Below are 14648 nucleotides of genomic sequence, written 5' to 3'. Positions count from 1 at the left end.
CCTGGCAGTGATGCAACCGGTCAGGATGCTCTCGATGTTGCAGCTGTAGAACCTTTTGAGGATCTCAAGACCCATGCCAAATCTTTTTAGTTTCCTGAGGGAGAATAGGCTTTGTCGTGCCCTCTTCACGAATGTCTAGGTGTGTTTGGACCATTCTAATTTGTTGTTGATGTGGACACCAAGGAATTTGAAGCTCTCAACCTGCTCCACTGCAGCCCCGTAGTGGAGAATGGGGACTTGCTCGGTGCTCCTTTTCCTGTAGTCCACAATCATCTCCTTAGTCTTGGTTACGTTGAGGGATAGGTTGTTATTCTGGCACCACCCGGCCAGGTCTCTGACCTCCTCCCTGTAGGCTGTCTCGTCGTTGTCGGTGATCAGGCCTACCACTGTTGTGTTGTCAGAAAACTTAATGATGGTGTTGGAGTCGTGCCTGGCCATGCAGTCGTGGGTGAACAGGGAGTACAGGAGGAGACTGAGCACACACCCCTGGGGAGCTCCAGTGTTGAGGATCAGCGTGGCAGATGTGTTGCTACCTACCCTCACCACCTGGGGGCGGCCCGTCAGGAAGTCCAGGATCCAGTTGCAGAGGGAGGTGTTTAGTCCCAGGTTCCTTAGCTTAGTGATGAGCTTTGAGGGTGCTATGGTGTTGAACGCTGAGCTGTAGTCAATGAATAGCATTCTCACATAGGTGTTCACGTCCTGGTAATCCGTCTGGCCCCGCAGCCTTGTGAATGTTGACCTGTTTAAAGGTCTTACTCACGTCGGCTACGGAGAGCGTGATGCCACAGTCGTCCGGAACAGCTGATGCTCTCATGCATGCCTCAGTGTTGCTTGCCTCGAAGCGAGCATAGAAGTGATTTAGCTCGTCTGGTAGGCTCATGTCACTGGGCAGCTCACGGCTGTGCTTCCCTTTGTAGTCTGTAATAGTTTGCAAGCCATGACACATAAGACAAGTGTCGGAGCCGGTGTAGTATAATTCAATCTTAGCCCTGTATTGACGCTTTGCCTGTTTGATGGTTCGTCGCTGGGCATAGCGGGATTTCTTGTAAGCTTCCGGGTTAGAGTCCCGCACCTTGAAAGCGGCAGCTCTACCCTTTAGCTCAGTGCGAATGTTGCCTGTAATGCATGGCTTCTGGTTGGGGTATGTACGTACAGTCACTGTGGGGATGACGTCCTCAATGCACTTATTGATAAAGCCAGTGACTGATGTGGTGTATTCCTCAATGTCATCGTAAGAATCCCGGAACATGTTCCAGTCTGTGATAGCAAAACAGTCCTGTAGTTTAGCATCTGCTTCATCTGACCATTTTTTTATAGGCCGAGTCACTGGTGCTTCCTGCTTTAATTTTTGCTTGTAAGCAGGAATCAGGAGGATAGAGTTGTGGTCGGATTTACCAAATGGATGGCGAGGGAGCGCTTTGTACGCGTCTCGGTGTGTGGAGTACAGGTGATCTAGAATTTTTTTCCCTCTGGTTGCACATTTAACATGTTGATAGAGATTTGGTAGAACTGATTTAAGTTTCCCTACATTAAAGTCTCCGGCCACTAGGAGCGCCTCCTCTGGGTGAGTGGTTTCCTGTTTGCTTATTTCCTTATACAGCTGGCTGATTGCGGTCTTAGTGTCTGCATCTGTCTGTGGTGGTAAACAAACAGCCACAAAAAGTATAGCTGAGAACTCTCTAGGCAAGTAGTGTGGCCTGCAATTTTTCACAATATACTCTACTTCAGGCGTGCAAAATCTAGAGACTTCCTTAGATTCCGTGCACCAGCTGTTGTTTACACATATGCACAGACCGCCCCCCCCCCCCTCGTCTTACCGGAGTGTGCTGTTCTATCATGCCGGTGCAGCGTGTATCCCGCTAGCTGAATATCCATGTCGTCATTCAGCCACGATTCCGTGAAACATAGGATATTACAGTTTTTAATGTCCTGTTGGTAGGATATTCGTGATCGTACCTCGTCTAGTTTATTGTCCAATGATTGCACGTTGGCGAGTAATATTGACGGTAACGGCAGCTTTCCTAGTTGTCTTCTTCGGGTCCGGACGAGGCATCCCGCTCTTCTTCCTCTGCGTCGCTTCCTTTTGCGAATAATTGGGATGTCTGCCCTGTGGGGTGTTTGGAGAATATCGTGTGAGTCCTGCTTACTGCTGTTGTTGTTGTTGTTGAAAAAACCTTAGTTTAATCCGAGTTGAGTGATCGCTGTCCTGGTATCTAGAAGCTCTTTTCTGCCGTAAGATACGGTTGCAGAAACATTATGTACAAAATAATTTACACATTTCGCGAAAAAAACACATAATAGCACAATTGGTTAGGAGAACGTGCGTCCTCTATGTCGCGCATGCATATACAAATCTCCAAGTCTGTATCCCAGTACTAAAATTCATTATTCTTCTTCGTTTTAGAAGAAACAAGCCTGAAACATTCAACAAAGACTGTTGACATCTAGTGGAAGCCATAGGAATTGCAATCAGGGAGCTGGATTTGGATATGCCCCTATACATTCCATTGTAAGAGCATGGTTTTTCTTTGGATTTTCTCCTACCATATCTATTGTGGTATAGTCTCATACATTATTTTAAAATTTCTACAAACTTCAAAGTGTTTTCTATCCAATGGCTTCTGGGCCTGAGTAACAGACAGTTTAATTTGGGCACGTCAGTCAGGCGGAAATTCAGAAAAAAAGGACCCTAGCCCTAACAAGTTGCCATAACAACTTAATAACAACTTGAATACTTAATGACTCAAGACATTTTAGCTTTTAATTTTTTATTAATCTGTAAAACTTTCGAAAAACGTAATTCCACTTTGACATTATGGGGTATTGTGTGTAGGCCAGTGACACTAAATCTCAATTTAATTCATTTTAAATTCAGGCTGTAACACAACAAAATGTGGAAAAAGTCAAGGGGTGTGAATACTTTCTGATGGAACTAATCAATTCATCACATGAAGCTCTTTCACACACAGATCCAAACTTTAAGTTTTTGTTTAACCCCCTAGAGCAAGTATTCCCAAACGGGGTACGTGCAATGCCGTCGGGGGTACGCCAAATAAAAACCTGATTCACATATAAAAATAAATAAATACATTTTTCATCACATTTTCCAACGGGGCTATACATTTGGGTGAGTTTTTTTCCTCACCTGAGTAGCCTCGTTTCACTGCCAAAAATAAAATTAAACATCTAGTGTTCAATGTCAAATACAGGTAGCCTAGTCAAATAATTAACATCCAATCACATTAACCGTTACTCTCTCGCAGGAATTCCAGTAACAGTCCATGTGTAGCCATACGTAGCTGCTGCTCATGTTGGTATCTGTACTGATGGAGCAAAGTCATGACAGGGGGACGTAGTGGAGTGGTAATGCGGGTGCAAGCAGTTGCTCCTGACGCCACTTGGGTCCACTGCAGCATCCGCCGAGAGGCTCTTGCTGCTTTGTTAAAGCAAGGGATCTGAACTCTAGTGTATTTTCTGCACTATGCAATGATATGGGCAGTGACCATGTAATGCTTTTACAACATACAGAAGTACGCTGGTTATCAAGGGGCAAAGTATTGACACGTTTTTTTTTAATGAGAGACGAGTTTAAAGTTTTCTTCACTGACTATAATTTTCACTTGCCTGATGACGAGTTTCTCACACGACTGGCCTATCTGAGGGATGTTTTTTCTCGCCTGAATGATCTGAATCTAGGATTACAGGGACTCTCTGCAACTATTTGTAATGTGCGGGACAAAATTTAAGCTAGGATTAAGAAGTTGGAGCTCTTCTCTGTCTGCATTAACAAGGACAACACACAGGTCTTTCCATCATTGAATGATTTTTTTGTGTGCTAATGAACTCAAGCTTACGGACAATGTCAAATGTGATATAGCAAAACACCTGAGTGAGTTGGGTGCACAATTACACAGGTACTTTCCCAAAACGGATGACACAAACAACTGGATTCATTATCCCTTTCATACCCTGCCTCCAGTCCACTTACCGATATCTGAACAAGAGAGCCTCATCGAAATTGCAACAAGCGTTTCTGTGAAACTTTAATATAATCAGAAGCAACTGCCAGATTTCTGGATTGGGCTGCGCTCAGAGTATCCTGCCTTGGCAAATTGTGCTGTTCAGACACTGATGCCCTTTGCAACCACGTACCTATGCGAGAGTTGATTCTCGGCCCTCACTCGCATGAAAACTAAATACAGGCACAGACTGTGTGTGGAAAATGATTTAAGACTGAGACTCTCTCATATACAACACAACATTGCGGAGTTATGTGCATCCTTTCAAGCACACCATTCTCATTAACCTGTGGTGAGTTATTCACAATTTTTGATGATCAAATAAGGTTTTATATGTAAGATGGTTAAATAAAGAGCAAAATTATTTATTATTATTATATTATTATTTCTGCCCTGGTCCTATAAGAGCTCTTTGTCACTTCCCACGAGCCGGGTTGTGACAAAAACTCACACTCATTCTTATGTTTAATAAATGTATTGTATAGTGTGTGTGTGGCAGGATTACAATGATGTAAAAAAAAACTACATTTCAGAGTGTGCTGACCCTGGTGCTACACGGGGTACGCAGCTAGAGCTGGAATGTTTGAAGGGGTACTGGACTATAAAAGGTTTGCGAACCACTGCCCTAGAGTATAGTGACGCACCGGTCCATCTAAGTACCCCATCAAAATCTATCATTTTCAACTTGAGATATATATTTTTTTTTTTTTTACATGGGCTCAATCCACCACATCTGCCTATTTTTCGCCTTCTTCACTACATCCGGCGGTTTGTCAGACCAGGAGACATCCTGAAAATCGGTCTTCTCAAGAAGGTCATAAGAAGCGGTAGATCTGTTCTATTTGTTCTATTTTTAGGCTTCCCGTTCTTATGTTTCGTTTTTGTGTCTTTTTACTTATTTATTTTTTTACACCAGTTTCAAACAAAAATACAATATTTGTGGTTATTGTGGTACCCTGGTCCCAGTGCTGATGGGAAAGGATGCTTGGCTTAACAGAGACAGCTCAGAGAGGAGTGGAGTTAGGAAGAGAACTGTCACATCCTGGCCAGTATAAAGGTTAATTAGTATTGTAGTTTGGTCAGGACGTGGCAGAGGGTATTCGTTTTATGTGGTTCGGGGTGGTGTGTTTGTTGAAGGGGCATTTGATTTAGTATTCCGGGGTTTTTGGGCACTGTTTGGTTTCCATGTATTCTATGTTTAGTCTAGTATGTCTGGTTCTATGTTTGGTTAATTGGGGTTGGGACTCTCAGTTGAAGGCAGGTGTTGTCTATCTGCCTTTGATTGAGAGTCCCATATATTAGGGTGTGTTTGTGTTTGTTATTTGTGGGTGATTGTTCCGTGTATAGCGTCAAGCCTAACAGGACTGTCAGTTTATCGTGAGTTTGGTTTTGTTATTTTGTATATCCATCTTGAGTTTATTAAATGTTCAAAAATGAACTATATCGACTCTGCTGCGTATTGGTCATCTTTTTCCGACGATGATTTCGTTATATTGTCCTCCGACGAAGAAATCCCTGACAGAATCACCCACCAAACCAAGACCAAGCAGCGGAGAAAGGAGCAGCACGCTCAGGATACGGACTATGTGGAGAGATGGACATGGGAGCAGGTTATGGCCGGAGAAGGCCCATGGAGTATGGCTGGTAAGGACCGGGAACGTTTCCGAGGATCAAGACTGGCATTGAAGCACGAGAGGCACCCCCAAGAATTTTTTTGGGGGGGGGCACACGGGTAGTTTGGCTAGGCATAGGAAGAGCCGGAAGCCAGCTACCCGTGGTTATATGGAGTAGCGTATGAGGTGGAGAGCGCTATGTTTCGCTGAGGAGCGCACTATCTCACCCATACGCACGCACAGTCCGGTGCGCGTTATTCCAGCCCCTCGCAGGTGCCGTGCTAGAGCGGGCATCCAGCCTGGTAGGAGGATGCCTGCGCAGCACATCTGGTCGCCGGTACGCCTCCGAGGACCAGGCTACCCAACTCCCGCTCTACGCACGGCTACCATCAGGCCCCTGCACAGCCCAGTCTGCCCTGTACCAGCACCCCGCTCGTACAGGGCTACTAGTTCCATCCAGCCAAGACGGGTTGTGCAGGAGGTAAGATCAAGACCGACTGTGCGCCTCCATAGCCCTGGGTTTCCAGCTCCTGTCTCTCGTGCGGACCCGGAGTTGCGTCAACCCAGTCCGACTCGTCCTGTTCCTGCTCCCCGCACTAGCCTTCAAGTGCGTCAACCCAGTCAACAGTCGTCATCAGAGCTGCCCGCCAGTCAACAGTCGTCATCAGAGCTGCCCGCCAGTCAACAGTCGTCATCAGAGCTGCCCGCCAGTCAACAGTCGTCATCAGAGCTGCCCGCCAGTCAACAGTCGTCATCAGAGCTGCCCGCCAGTCAACAGTCGTCATCAGAGCTGCCCGCCAGTCAACAGTCGTCATCAGAGCTGCCCGCCAGTCAACAGTCGTCATCAGAGCTGCCCGCCAGTCAACAGTCGTCATCAGAGCTGCCCGCCAGTCAACAGTCGTCATCAGAGCTGCCCGCCAGTCAACAGTCGTCGGAGCTGCCCGCCAGTCAACAGTCGTCGGAGCTGCCCGCCAGTCAACAGTCGTCGGAGCTGCCCGCCAGTCAACAGTCGTCGGAGCGGCCAGACTGCCCTGAACTGCCGGAGCGGCCAGACTGCCCTGAACTGCCGGAGCGGCCAGACTGCCCTGAACTGCCGGAGCGGCCAGACTGCCCTGAACTGCCGGAGCGGCCAGACTGCCCTGAACTGCCGGAGCGGCCAGACTGCCCAGACTGTCCCGAGCGGCCAGACTGCCCAGACTGTCCCGGGCGGCCAGACTGCCCAGACTGTCCCGGGCGGCCAGACTGTCCCGAGCGGCCAGACTGTCCCGAGCGGCCAGACTGTCCCGAGCGGCCAGACTGCCCAGACTGTCCCGAGCGGCCAGACTGCCCAGACTGTCCCGGGCGGCCAGACTGCCCAGACTGTCCCGGGCGGCCAGACTGTCCCGGGCGGCCAGACTGTCCCGAGCGGCCAGACTGTCCCGAGCGGCCAGACTGTCCCGAGCGCCCAGACTGTCCCGAGCGCCCAAACTGTCCCGAGCGGCCAGACTGCCCAGACTGTCCCGAGCGGCCAGACTGCCCAGACTGTCCCGAGCGGCCAGACTGCCCAGACTGTCCCGAGCGGCCAGACTGCCCAGACTGTCCCGAGCGGCCAGACTTCCCAGACTGTCCCGAGCGCCCAGACTGTCCCGAGTTGCCAGACTGCCCAGACTGTCCCGAGTTGCCAGACTGCCCAGACTGTCCCGAGTTGCCAGACTACCCAGACTGTCCCGAGTTGCCAGACTGGCCCGACTGCCCCCCGGCGATGCCAGAGTGGCCCGACTGCCCCCCGGCGATGCCAGAGTGGCCCGACTGCCCCCCGGCGATGCCAGAGTGGCCCGACTGCCCCCCGGCGATGCCAGAGTGGCCCGACAGCCTGGAACGGCCGGAACCAGAGCCACCTCCAGATATAGGTGGGTTGGGGAGGGGGGGTGTAGCACAGTGCCGTCGTTGACGGCAGCCACCCTCCCTTCCCTCCCTTTTAGTAGGGGGGAATTTTGGTTTTGTTGTTTGGGGTTGTTTTTTTTTGTTTTTTTTGTTTTAAGGTGCTTCCGGGGTTAGCACCTTTAAGGGGGGGGGGGGGGTACTGTCACGTCCTGGCCAGTATAAAGGTTAATTAGTATTGTAGTTTGGTCAGGACGTGGCAGAGGGTATTCGTTTTATGTGGTTCGGGGTGGTGTGTTTGTTGAAGGGGCATTTGATTTAGTATTCCGGGGTTTTTGGCCACTGTTTGGTTTCCATGTATTTTATGTTTAGTCTAGTATGTCTGGTTCAATGTTGGGTTAATTGGGGTTGGGACTCTCAGTTGAAGGCAGGTGTTGTCTATCTGCCTTTGATTGAGAGTCCCATATATTAGGGTGTGTTTGTGTTTGTTATTTGTGGGTGATTGTTCCGTGTATAGCGTCAAGCCTAACAGGACTGTCAGGTTATCGTGAGTTTGGTTTTGTTATTTTGTATATCCATCTTGAGTTTATTAAATGTTCAAAATGAACTATATCGACTCTGCTGCGTATTGGTCATCTTTTTCCGACGATGATTTCGTTATATCGTCCTCCGACGAAGAAATCCCTGACAAGAACAGACAGACAGACAGACAGACAGACAGGTATTGTTTTCTCTTTATTCAGCCGGCCCGTCGCCACCCACCCTCCCTTCATACACTCAATATTGGATGACCCAAAAAAACACCCTGTGGGTTTTGAGTCAACCCGCACATCACTAGCGGGTGGATGCATGATGTGCTTACAGAGGCTGCAAGGTGGCAGAAATATTTGACTATGTTTACCTGACAAACACAGACAATCCATAAAAATCACTTCCAGTATTTGTCCAGGCAAACACGATCTTTGCCTTTCAGACGCTATTGATTTTAGTTTTTGTGAGATATAATTACCCCCATTACTTTCCCAAATACTTTGCAGTTAAGTTTGAAAAGTTTAATTGTATTACTGTGTTTTCAAAGAGGGTGGTTAGGAATTTAGTATTTTGATGAACATGTTTCAAGTAATTTTTGTATAGAATGAAGTTTCAGACTTGTGTTTTTCTTTGTAAGCTTTGCCAAAGACCAGTCGGGGTTAAACCTCAAAAATTCCAAGCTGTTTGGGGGGTGGGGTGAGGTGGTACATATGGAATTGTTTTAAGATGGTCATACCATGGATTATTTAGCTAGTTGATTTAGAATTGTAGGACACCTGTAGGTATATATATATATTTTTTAAGTACTATAGCCCATAAAAACACATTGAATAACACATTCACAAATGGAAAAAAAGACAGTGCCAAAATAAATCATAAAGAATAAGGTTTTGAAGTGTCTGTCCTATATCTAGGTGATTTAACAAAGCTCAGGAAATATTTTTGTTTTTTTGGACACATATTTAACCCCTTATCTTTGTTGGCACAAAACTACCTCCGTACTTCCATTTGTTTGTATGGATTACCATCGTGTTCCTGAGAGTCTCCCCTTTCCATAGTGCAGTCATATTAGTTTGAAGCTCAAACGGTTAGGACGCTACAGACATCTCCACGAGAAGAACAATTTACGGGATCTCTCATGGTCTGACAAACTGAGGTGGATTTGAGACACAGTCCATGCAAAAACAAATGACATTGCTAGCTTAAATTTCCGGATTGTGATGTAGATTTTTTTTATTATGTTACTTTAGATTGATGCACAGGTGTACTGTAAAAACTTTGCTATTGAGATGAGAGTTAGGAAAACGCTTGTGTTTCTGGTAGAACAGGCAACACCTCAACGAATCAAAAACGTCATCAGTGTCAAGTTTAACTCATTTATTTGTTTTGTTTTTTAATCGAATGGAATTATAGCATACAGTACAATAAACAAATTCCTAATAATGTATTCTTATTATAAATTAATACAAAATATAATGCAATTTAAAACATAGACAATAGAATCTACTGGAATTGATATTCAATCAAAATGCTGGTATCTATATCCAGTTACAGTATACAGAAATTCCTCCATTTTGTTCATAATTTTGCTGTTATATCACAGACCACACATTCATTCACACAGCAAGGGCTAAAGAAAATAACCTGCTAACTATCACTTTATCATTGTTTCACATGCAGTGACTGAGTGACAAAACTAGAAAATGGCATTAGGAGGACAACCTGTTGCAGAATCTCATAAATATACAGTAAGCCGATAAAGTGCTCATGCAGAAATCATGGCCGATCATGAAAGTTATGTGAGGCTTTCTGTTTGGAAAACAGTTCACTTTTTTGGTATCAAAATCAATGGTATTAGTTATCATCATGGTACATTCTATGCACCCCAGTGTGACATACACAAAGCTCTAGCACAGGAGGACAGGAAGTGCTTCCAGAAGAATTATAGAATGTTCTAATGTTCTAGGAGCCAGGTAACCAGGAAGTGCTTGCTGTAGGAACCTGAAGGCCATGCTAACATATCATACTGCAATGTAATAATGGGGCCTTTTGGGGCCTAGAGCAGTATACTGCCTGCATAGTGGCAGGGAAAGTCTCCAGTTACAGTATACACTGCTACCGCCGGCCATACAGAAGATGCAAACCATTAAGAAAGCAGCAAAGATGCTTCAGCTTCAGATGTATCATACACATACACTATACCCAGTTAGTGTAAACATTCTAAAAAGAAAACAGAAAACAAACATATAGACAGAGATTTTCTTTGCTTGAATGGATGCATATCATTTGCGTCAGCGCTAAGAAACATTTGATTTTGGAAAATGCAGACTTCATCGTGCTTTGGAGCACATGCTCATTGACCTGTGTTTATGATGGACTTTCTGGTTGCCTGACAATGTGGCAATAGCTAAATGTTTGCTCACACAACTGAGTAATAACCTTGAGTTCATGTCATCAAAGCCAGGCTGTTGCCTAACTGATTATCTGATCAAAACCATTTTTAACCTCTCCATATCAGATATGTCTCCTGTCTGGGTGGTTTCCCTGGGGTGAAATCTATTCAGATTATTTGAAAGATTTTACTGCTATTTTGTGTTGCATACATACATAATCAGAATCGTATGAGTACGATTCCATGAGTCTCTACACTCTTAGAAAAAAAAAGGTGCCATCTAGAACCTAAAATGGTTCTTTGGCTGTCCCCATACGAGAACCCTTTGGAGAACCCGTTTTGGTTCCATGTATAACCCTTTTGGTTCTATGTGGAACCGTTTCCAGAGGGTTCTACCTGGAACCTAAAAAGGGCTCTACCTGGAACCAAAAAGGGTTCTCCTATCGGGACAGACGAAGAACCTTTTTGGAACCCTTTTTTCTAAGAGTGTAGCATGTAGCTCTGTGGATTTCAAGAACGTTTCGAATACAGAATGAGTCTACAGTATCAGAACACCCAATTTGCCATCAACATTACAAAAAAAACATTTATTTTAGCAATCTTATGTTTTAAATTGAAGTCCAATGCCTGTATTGTAACAGTACTTGTAAGAGTCGAACAACTTCAGAATTTAGAGAAAAAAACAAATGGTACAATGGCACTGCCTTTACGCTAGATATTTTCAGTCAGATACGTACGTCGTATATGTGTAGATTGTCAATGCAACACATTTAAGAAACGCAGCTAAAGAGCCTTTGTAAAGCTCAGATATGTTCTAGTACATTTCTCTGAAGTCCTGGCGCTGACTGACTGCAATACATCTTACTGCATTTTAACTCACATTCACCAGTATACACAACACATTTAGTATAAAAAGATAAAGTAATAACACAGCTCATAGATTTACATTTTAAAAAATTAAAGAAGGTTATAAATATATTTATCTCCTCATGTGTGACCACATGACTGACCAAAACCTATTAGCATTCAGTACCTTTCCCCGTTGGCATGGTTACCAGACCTGGGATCAAATACATGTGTATTTGATTATTAGATATTTAAATACTTATTTTCTATGTATCTCAGTATTTTTCAAATAATATGGCCGAATCAACTACTTCTATTGTAAGTATTTTCAAATAATTTCCCGTAAATAGCCTACTATTTGAAAGTATTTCCAAATATTTATTTCAAATACTATTTTCAAATGCCTGGGAGTGTATTTGAGTCAGTGTATGTAAGTATTTTCCAATACTTTCCAAGTGTATTTCCAAATACTTTCCAAGTGTATCTCCAAATATATTACAATATTCAACTACGTCTTAATTATTATAATTGTGTGTGTATATATATATATATATATATATATATATATATATATATATATATATATATTTATAGAAATACTTACTTCTAAATGTCTTTGAAAGTAATTGAAATACCCTATATAGTATTTGAACCAGGTCTGCTAGTTACAAGACATTGAAGTCTCATTCTCACTTTCTGTGCAAAAACCCTCTATCAAATTGATAGAGACAGAATACCTTCAATTATTCTCTGTGTGTGTGTGTGTGTGTGTGTAACAAATTCAATCTAGTCTTCTCAGACTAAAAGCATCATAAGCTGAATGTCTGGTCTTTCTCTTGTATGTGTTTACGTGCAGCCGCAGGACTCTACGATCATATCAGGGACGTCGGTCTTGACGATGCTGTGCTGTGAGTTGAAGTAGACCATAGACAGAGGCCTACGCTGGATGGGCACGCAGCAAGAAGACACCGCTGAATTGATGCCGTTGGCTTTGAGCTGACTGAACACTGTGGCGTGGAAAGAAGACGCAATGCCCGGAGACCCGGCCAGAGCCTGGGGACACTGACCCATACAATGATTCATATGGTACCCCTCAGGTGCTATGATCCAGTCCTGCCACTGGATATCCTTGAACTTGACATAGAAGTCCTTCTTGCAGCAAACGCTGACGTTGTCCCCGCAGCGCAGGGACCTTCTCTGGAGGATATGCTTTAAGTTGTCACGGAGCCGCACCTGGGCCACCACAAATGGCTGATGAGCCATGTCCATGGTCTTACCCAGCTCACACAGGTTCTGGCCTTGGCCCGGCTCAAACCCGGCCTCCTTGCAGGTGACCTCAAGTTGTAGCCGCCGCTTGCCCCCGTCCATGAAGGCCTGTAGGGTGTGGGTGATGGGGAAGGTATGCCAGTTGCTCTTCTGCACATCCAAGATCTTCTCCAAGAGGAGGGTGTGGTTGGATCTGCTCTCCCCAGGGCTAGACAGGTAGATGTGGGCTGTGGTGGTTGGGCGGTGACCCCGGTTAGGGGTGTCGGAGGAGTGGACATACAGCCACAGGGCAGACTGAAGCACCTGGATGCTGTGGTCTCTCTCCTGCAGGAACTGGAAGGTGAGTCCTTGCTGGGCGCTAGTAGTAGTGTTCATCTCATCTAGATCACAGAGAGAAAAGACAAACAGAGAGAAAGAGTGAGGATCGGTTTGTCATCTTTCAAGTAGAAACAGTCTTTCAGGTCCATTCTATAAGTGATGCCAATACATCTCCAGCACTACATTCGACATTATGCAAGTCAAGAACTACATCAGATTTATTTCAATAAACATAGAAACTGATGTTAATGTTGTTTAGTTGTATGAGTTTTTTCAAAGTTATGTCAAACCATCAAAATCGAATCATTAATAGTTTCTATTGAAATGCGCAAGAGAAAAGAGGTGTGTAATATGCCACTGATTTTGGACATGAGCGTTACCAACTTCTGCGTAAATAAAGGATTGAGATCAAATAGAACGATGCGAGCAAAAGCTCGAGGTACCTTGAGGTAAAATAGATATCTTCAGTCAGGGTTTCAATGTAAATAAGTGTGTCAACTTTGTATTTCAATGACTTATTTACATTGTTCCAAAAGCGCATTCGATACCAGTACGTTTGAGTTCATAAACAATAAAGCCCCATAAAACCCAATAAAGTGAACTTAAGGTTCCACTAGCATACACTATAATATAATATATATCTATTTTAACTACACTTACCCATTTCTGCGAAGCTCACTATTTCATATCCCGGATCTTTGGTTTCCTTGATTTTGATTTCAAGTTCAATGGTGCCGTCCGATCTGACACGTCCCGCGTGCATTTTGCGGAGCGCGGTGAGAAGTGCAGCGCGGGGCACCGTCGATGTGATATTTGGTCTCTCTTTCAGGTGCAGCTTGTTCAAGATCTGCTGCTTGGCGATTTCAACCAGGAGCCTTTGCTCCGCATCCTTCTCCATTAGCGGCATGCCGCAGGACGCGCAGCCCGTCGTTGTCCCTGCGGTGGCTGCAGCCTCCAGGCCCATCACCAGCAGAGACGTCATCAATAAATACATTGGCAATGTTGAAGATGAAGAGAATAGCATGTTGGTGGAGTCTCGAGCTCTATGCATTTTAAAGGCACAAGGCGTTAGTCAAATAATCGATCAACTGGAAGGAAACATGTTTAAATGTGTGTTGTTCCTGAGTTGGTTACACAAGTTCCTGAACTTTTTTTTCAGTCAGCAGGTGCTTGTTCCTGCAGGTGGATGCCTCGAAGACAAGGGCTAAGAGAGCGTGAGTGGTACTTCAACACCTGATGATGCTCCCCATATCTGGGTTAACCTACCAGAAACTGTGACACGTTAGAGGGGAGGCACCAATGAGAACAGTAAATAAATTACAGCCACTACACTGTCTCGCTCTCTTTCTTTTTCTTAGAAAACACACATACACGCGGACGCGCACTCACAGACATACACACACCACGTAAGCAGAGAAATACGTGCAAGAACGAGAGAACCATAACGCACAGTGATGAAATATGCCACATTACGCACAGGGCTTTTAAGGTTAAAATAAGAGATAGCTGGGATCGATAATATAGCCTATCACACCCCTATATTACAGAATAATAAATCGTAATAACCAAAATACCTGTGGCATGCCATGCCACGTAGACCTGTAGCGTTTGCCAACTTTGACACATCTTTATTTGAACGATGGCATGACGCCCGGGCATTAGTCAGCGCGACGCCTCACATTGAAGTGACCAGACCAAAGTACAGCAAACTATGAACTTTACCCCAGTTAGTTATCACTCTTTACTCAATCTATCTGGACAGATATGCTTGATAATGTAAGTAAATATGATGCAATTAATTAG

General features: G+C 44.8%; 1 protein-coding gene across 1 annotated transcript; it reads right to left on the bottom strand.

Annotated features, from left to right (window-relative positions):
* Positions 1-9385: 9385 nt before the first annotated feature.
* LOC106566127 (inhibin beta B chain) lies at positions 9386-14114 on the bottom strand. Its single transcript, XM_014133978.3, has 2 exons — positions 13506-14114; positions 9386-12907 (listed from the first exon to the last, which is right to left on the bottom strand). Exons 1-2 carry the CDS (start codon positions 13894-13896, stop codon positions 12108-12110), a joined length of 1191 nt encoding a protein of 396 aa, XP_013989453.1. The 5' UTR covers positions 13897-14114; the 3' UTR covers positions 9386-12107.
* Between the last annotated feature and the right edge of the window lie 534 nt (positions 14115-14648).

The sequence above is a fragment of the Salmo salar genome, chromosome 12 (assembly GCF_965601325.2).
Source record: "Salmo salar chromosome 12, fSalSal1, whole genome shotgun sequence".
NCBI classification, from domain to species: domain Eukaryota; kingdom Metazoa; phylum Chordata; class Actinopteri; order Salmoniformes; family Salmonidae; genus Salmo; species Salmo salar.
The sequence above is the reverse complement of the archived record's forward strand: the minus strand, read 5'-3'. Positions and strand labels throughout refer to the sequence as shown.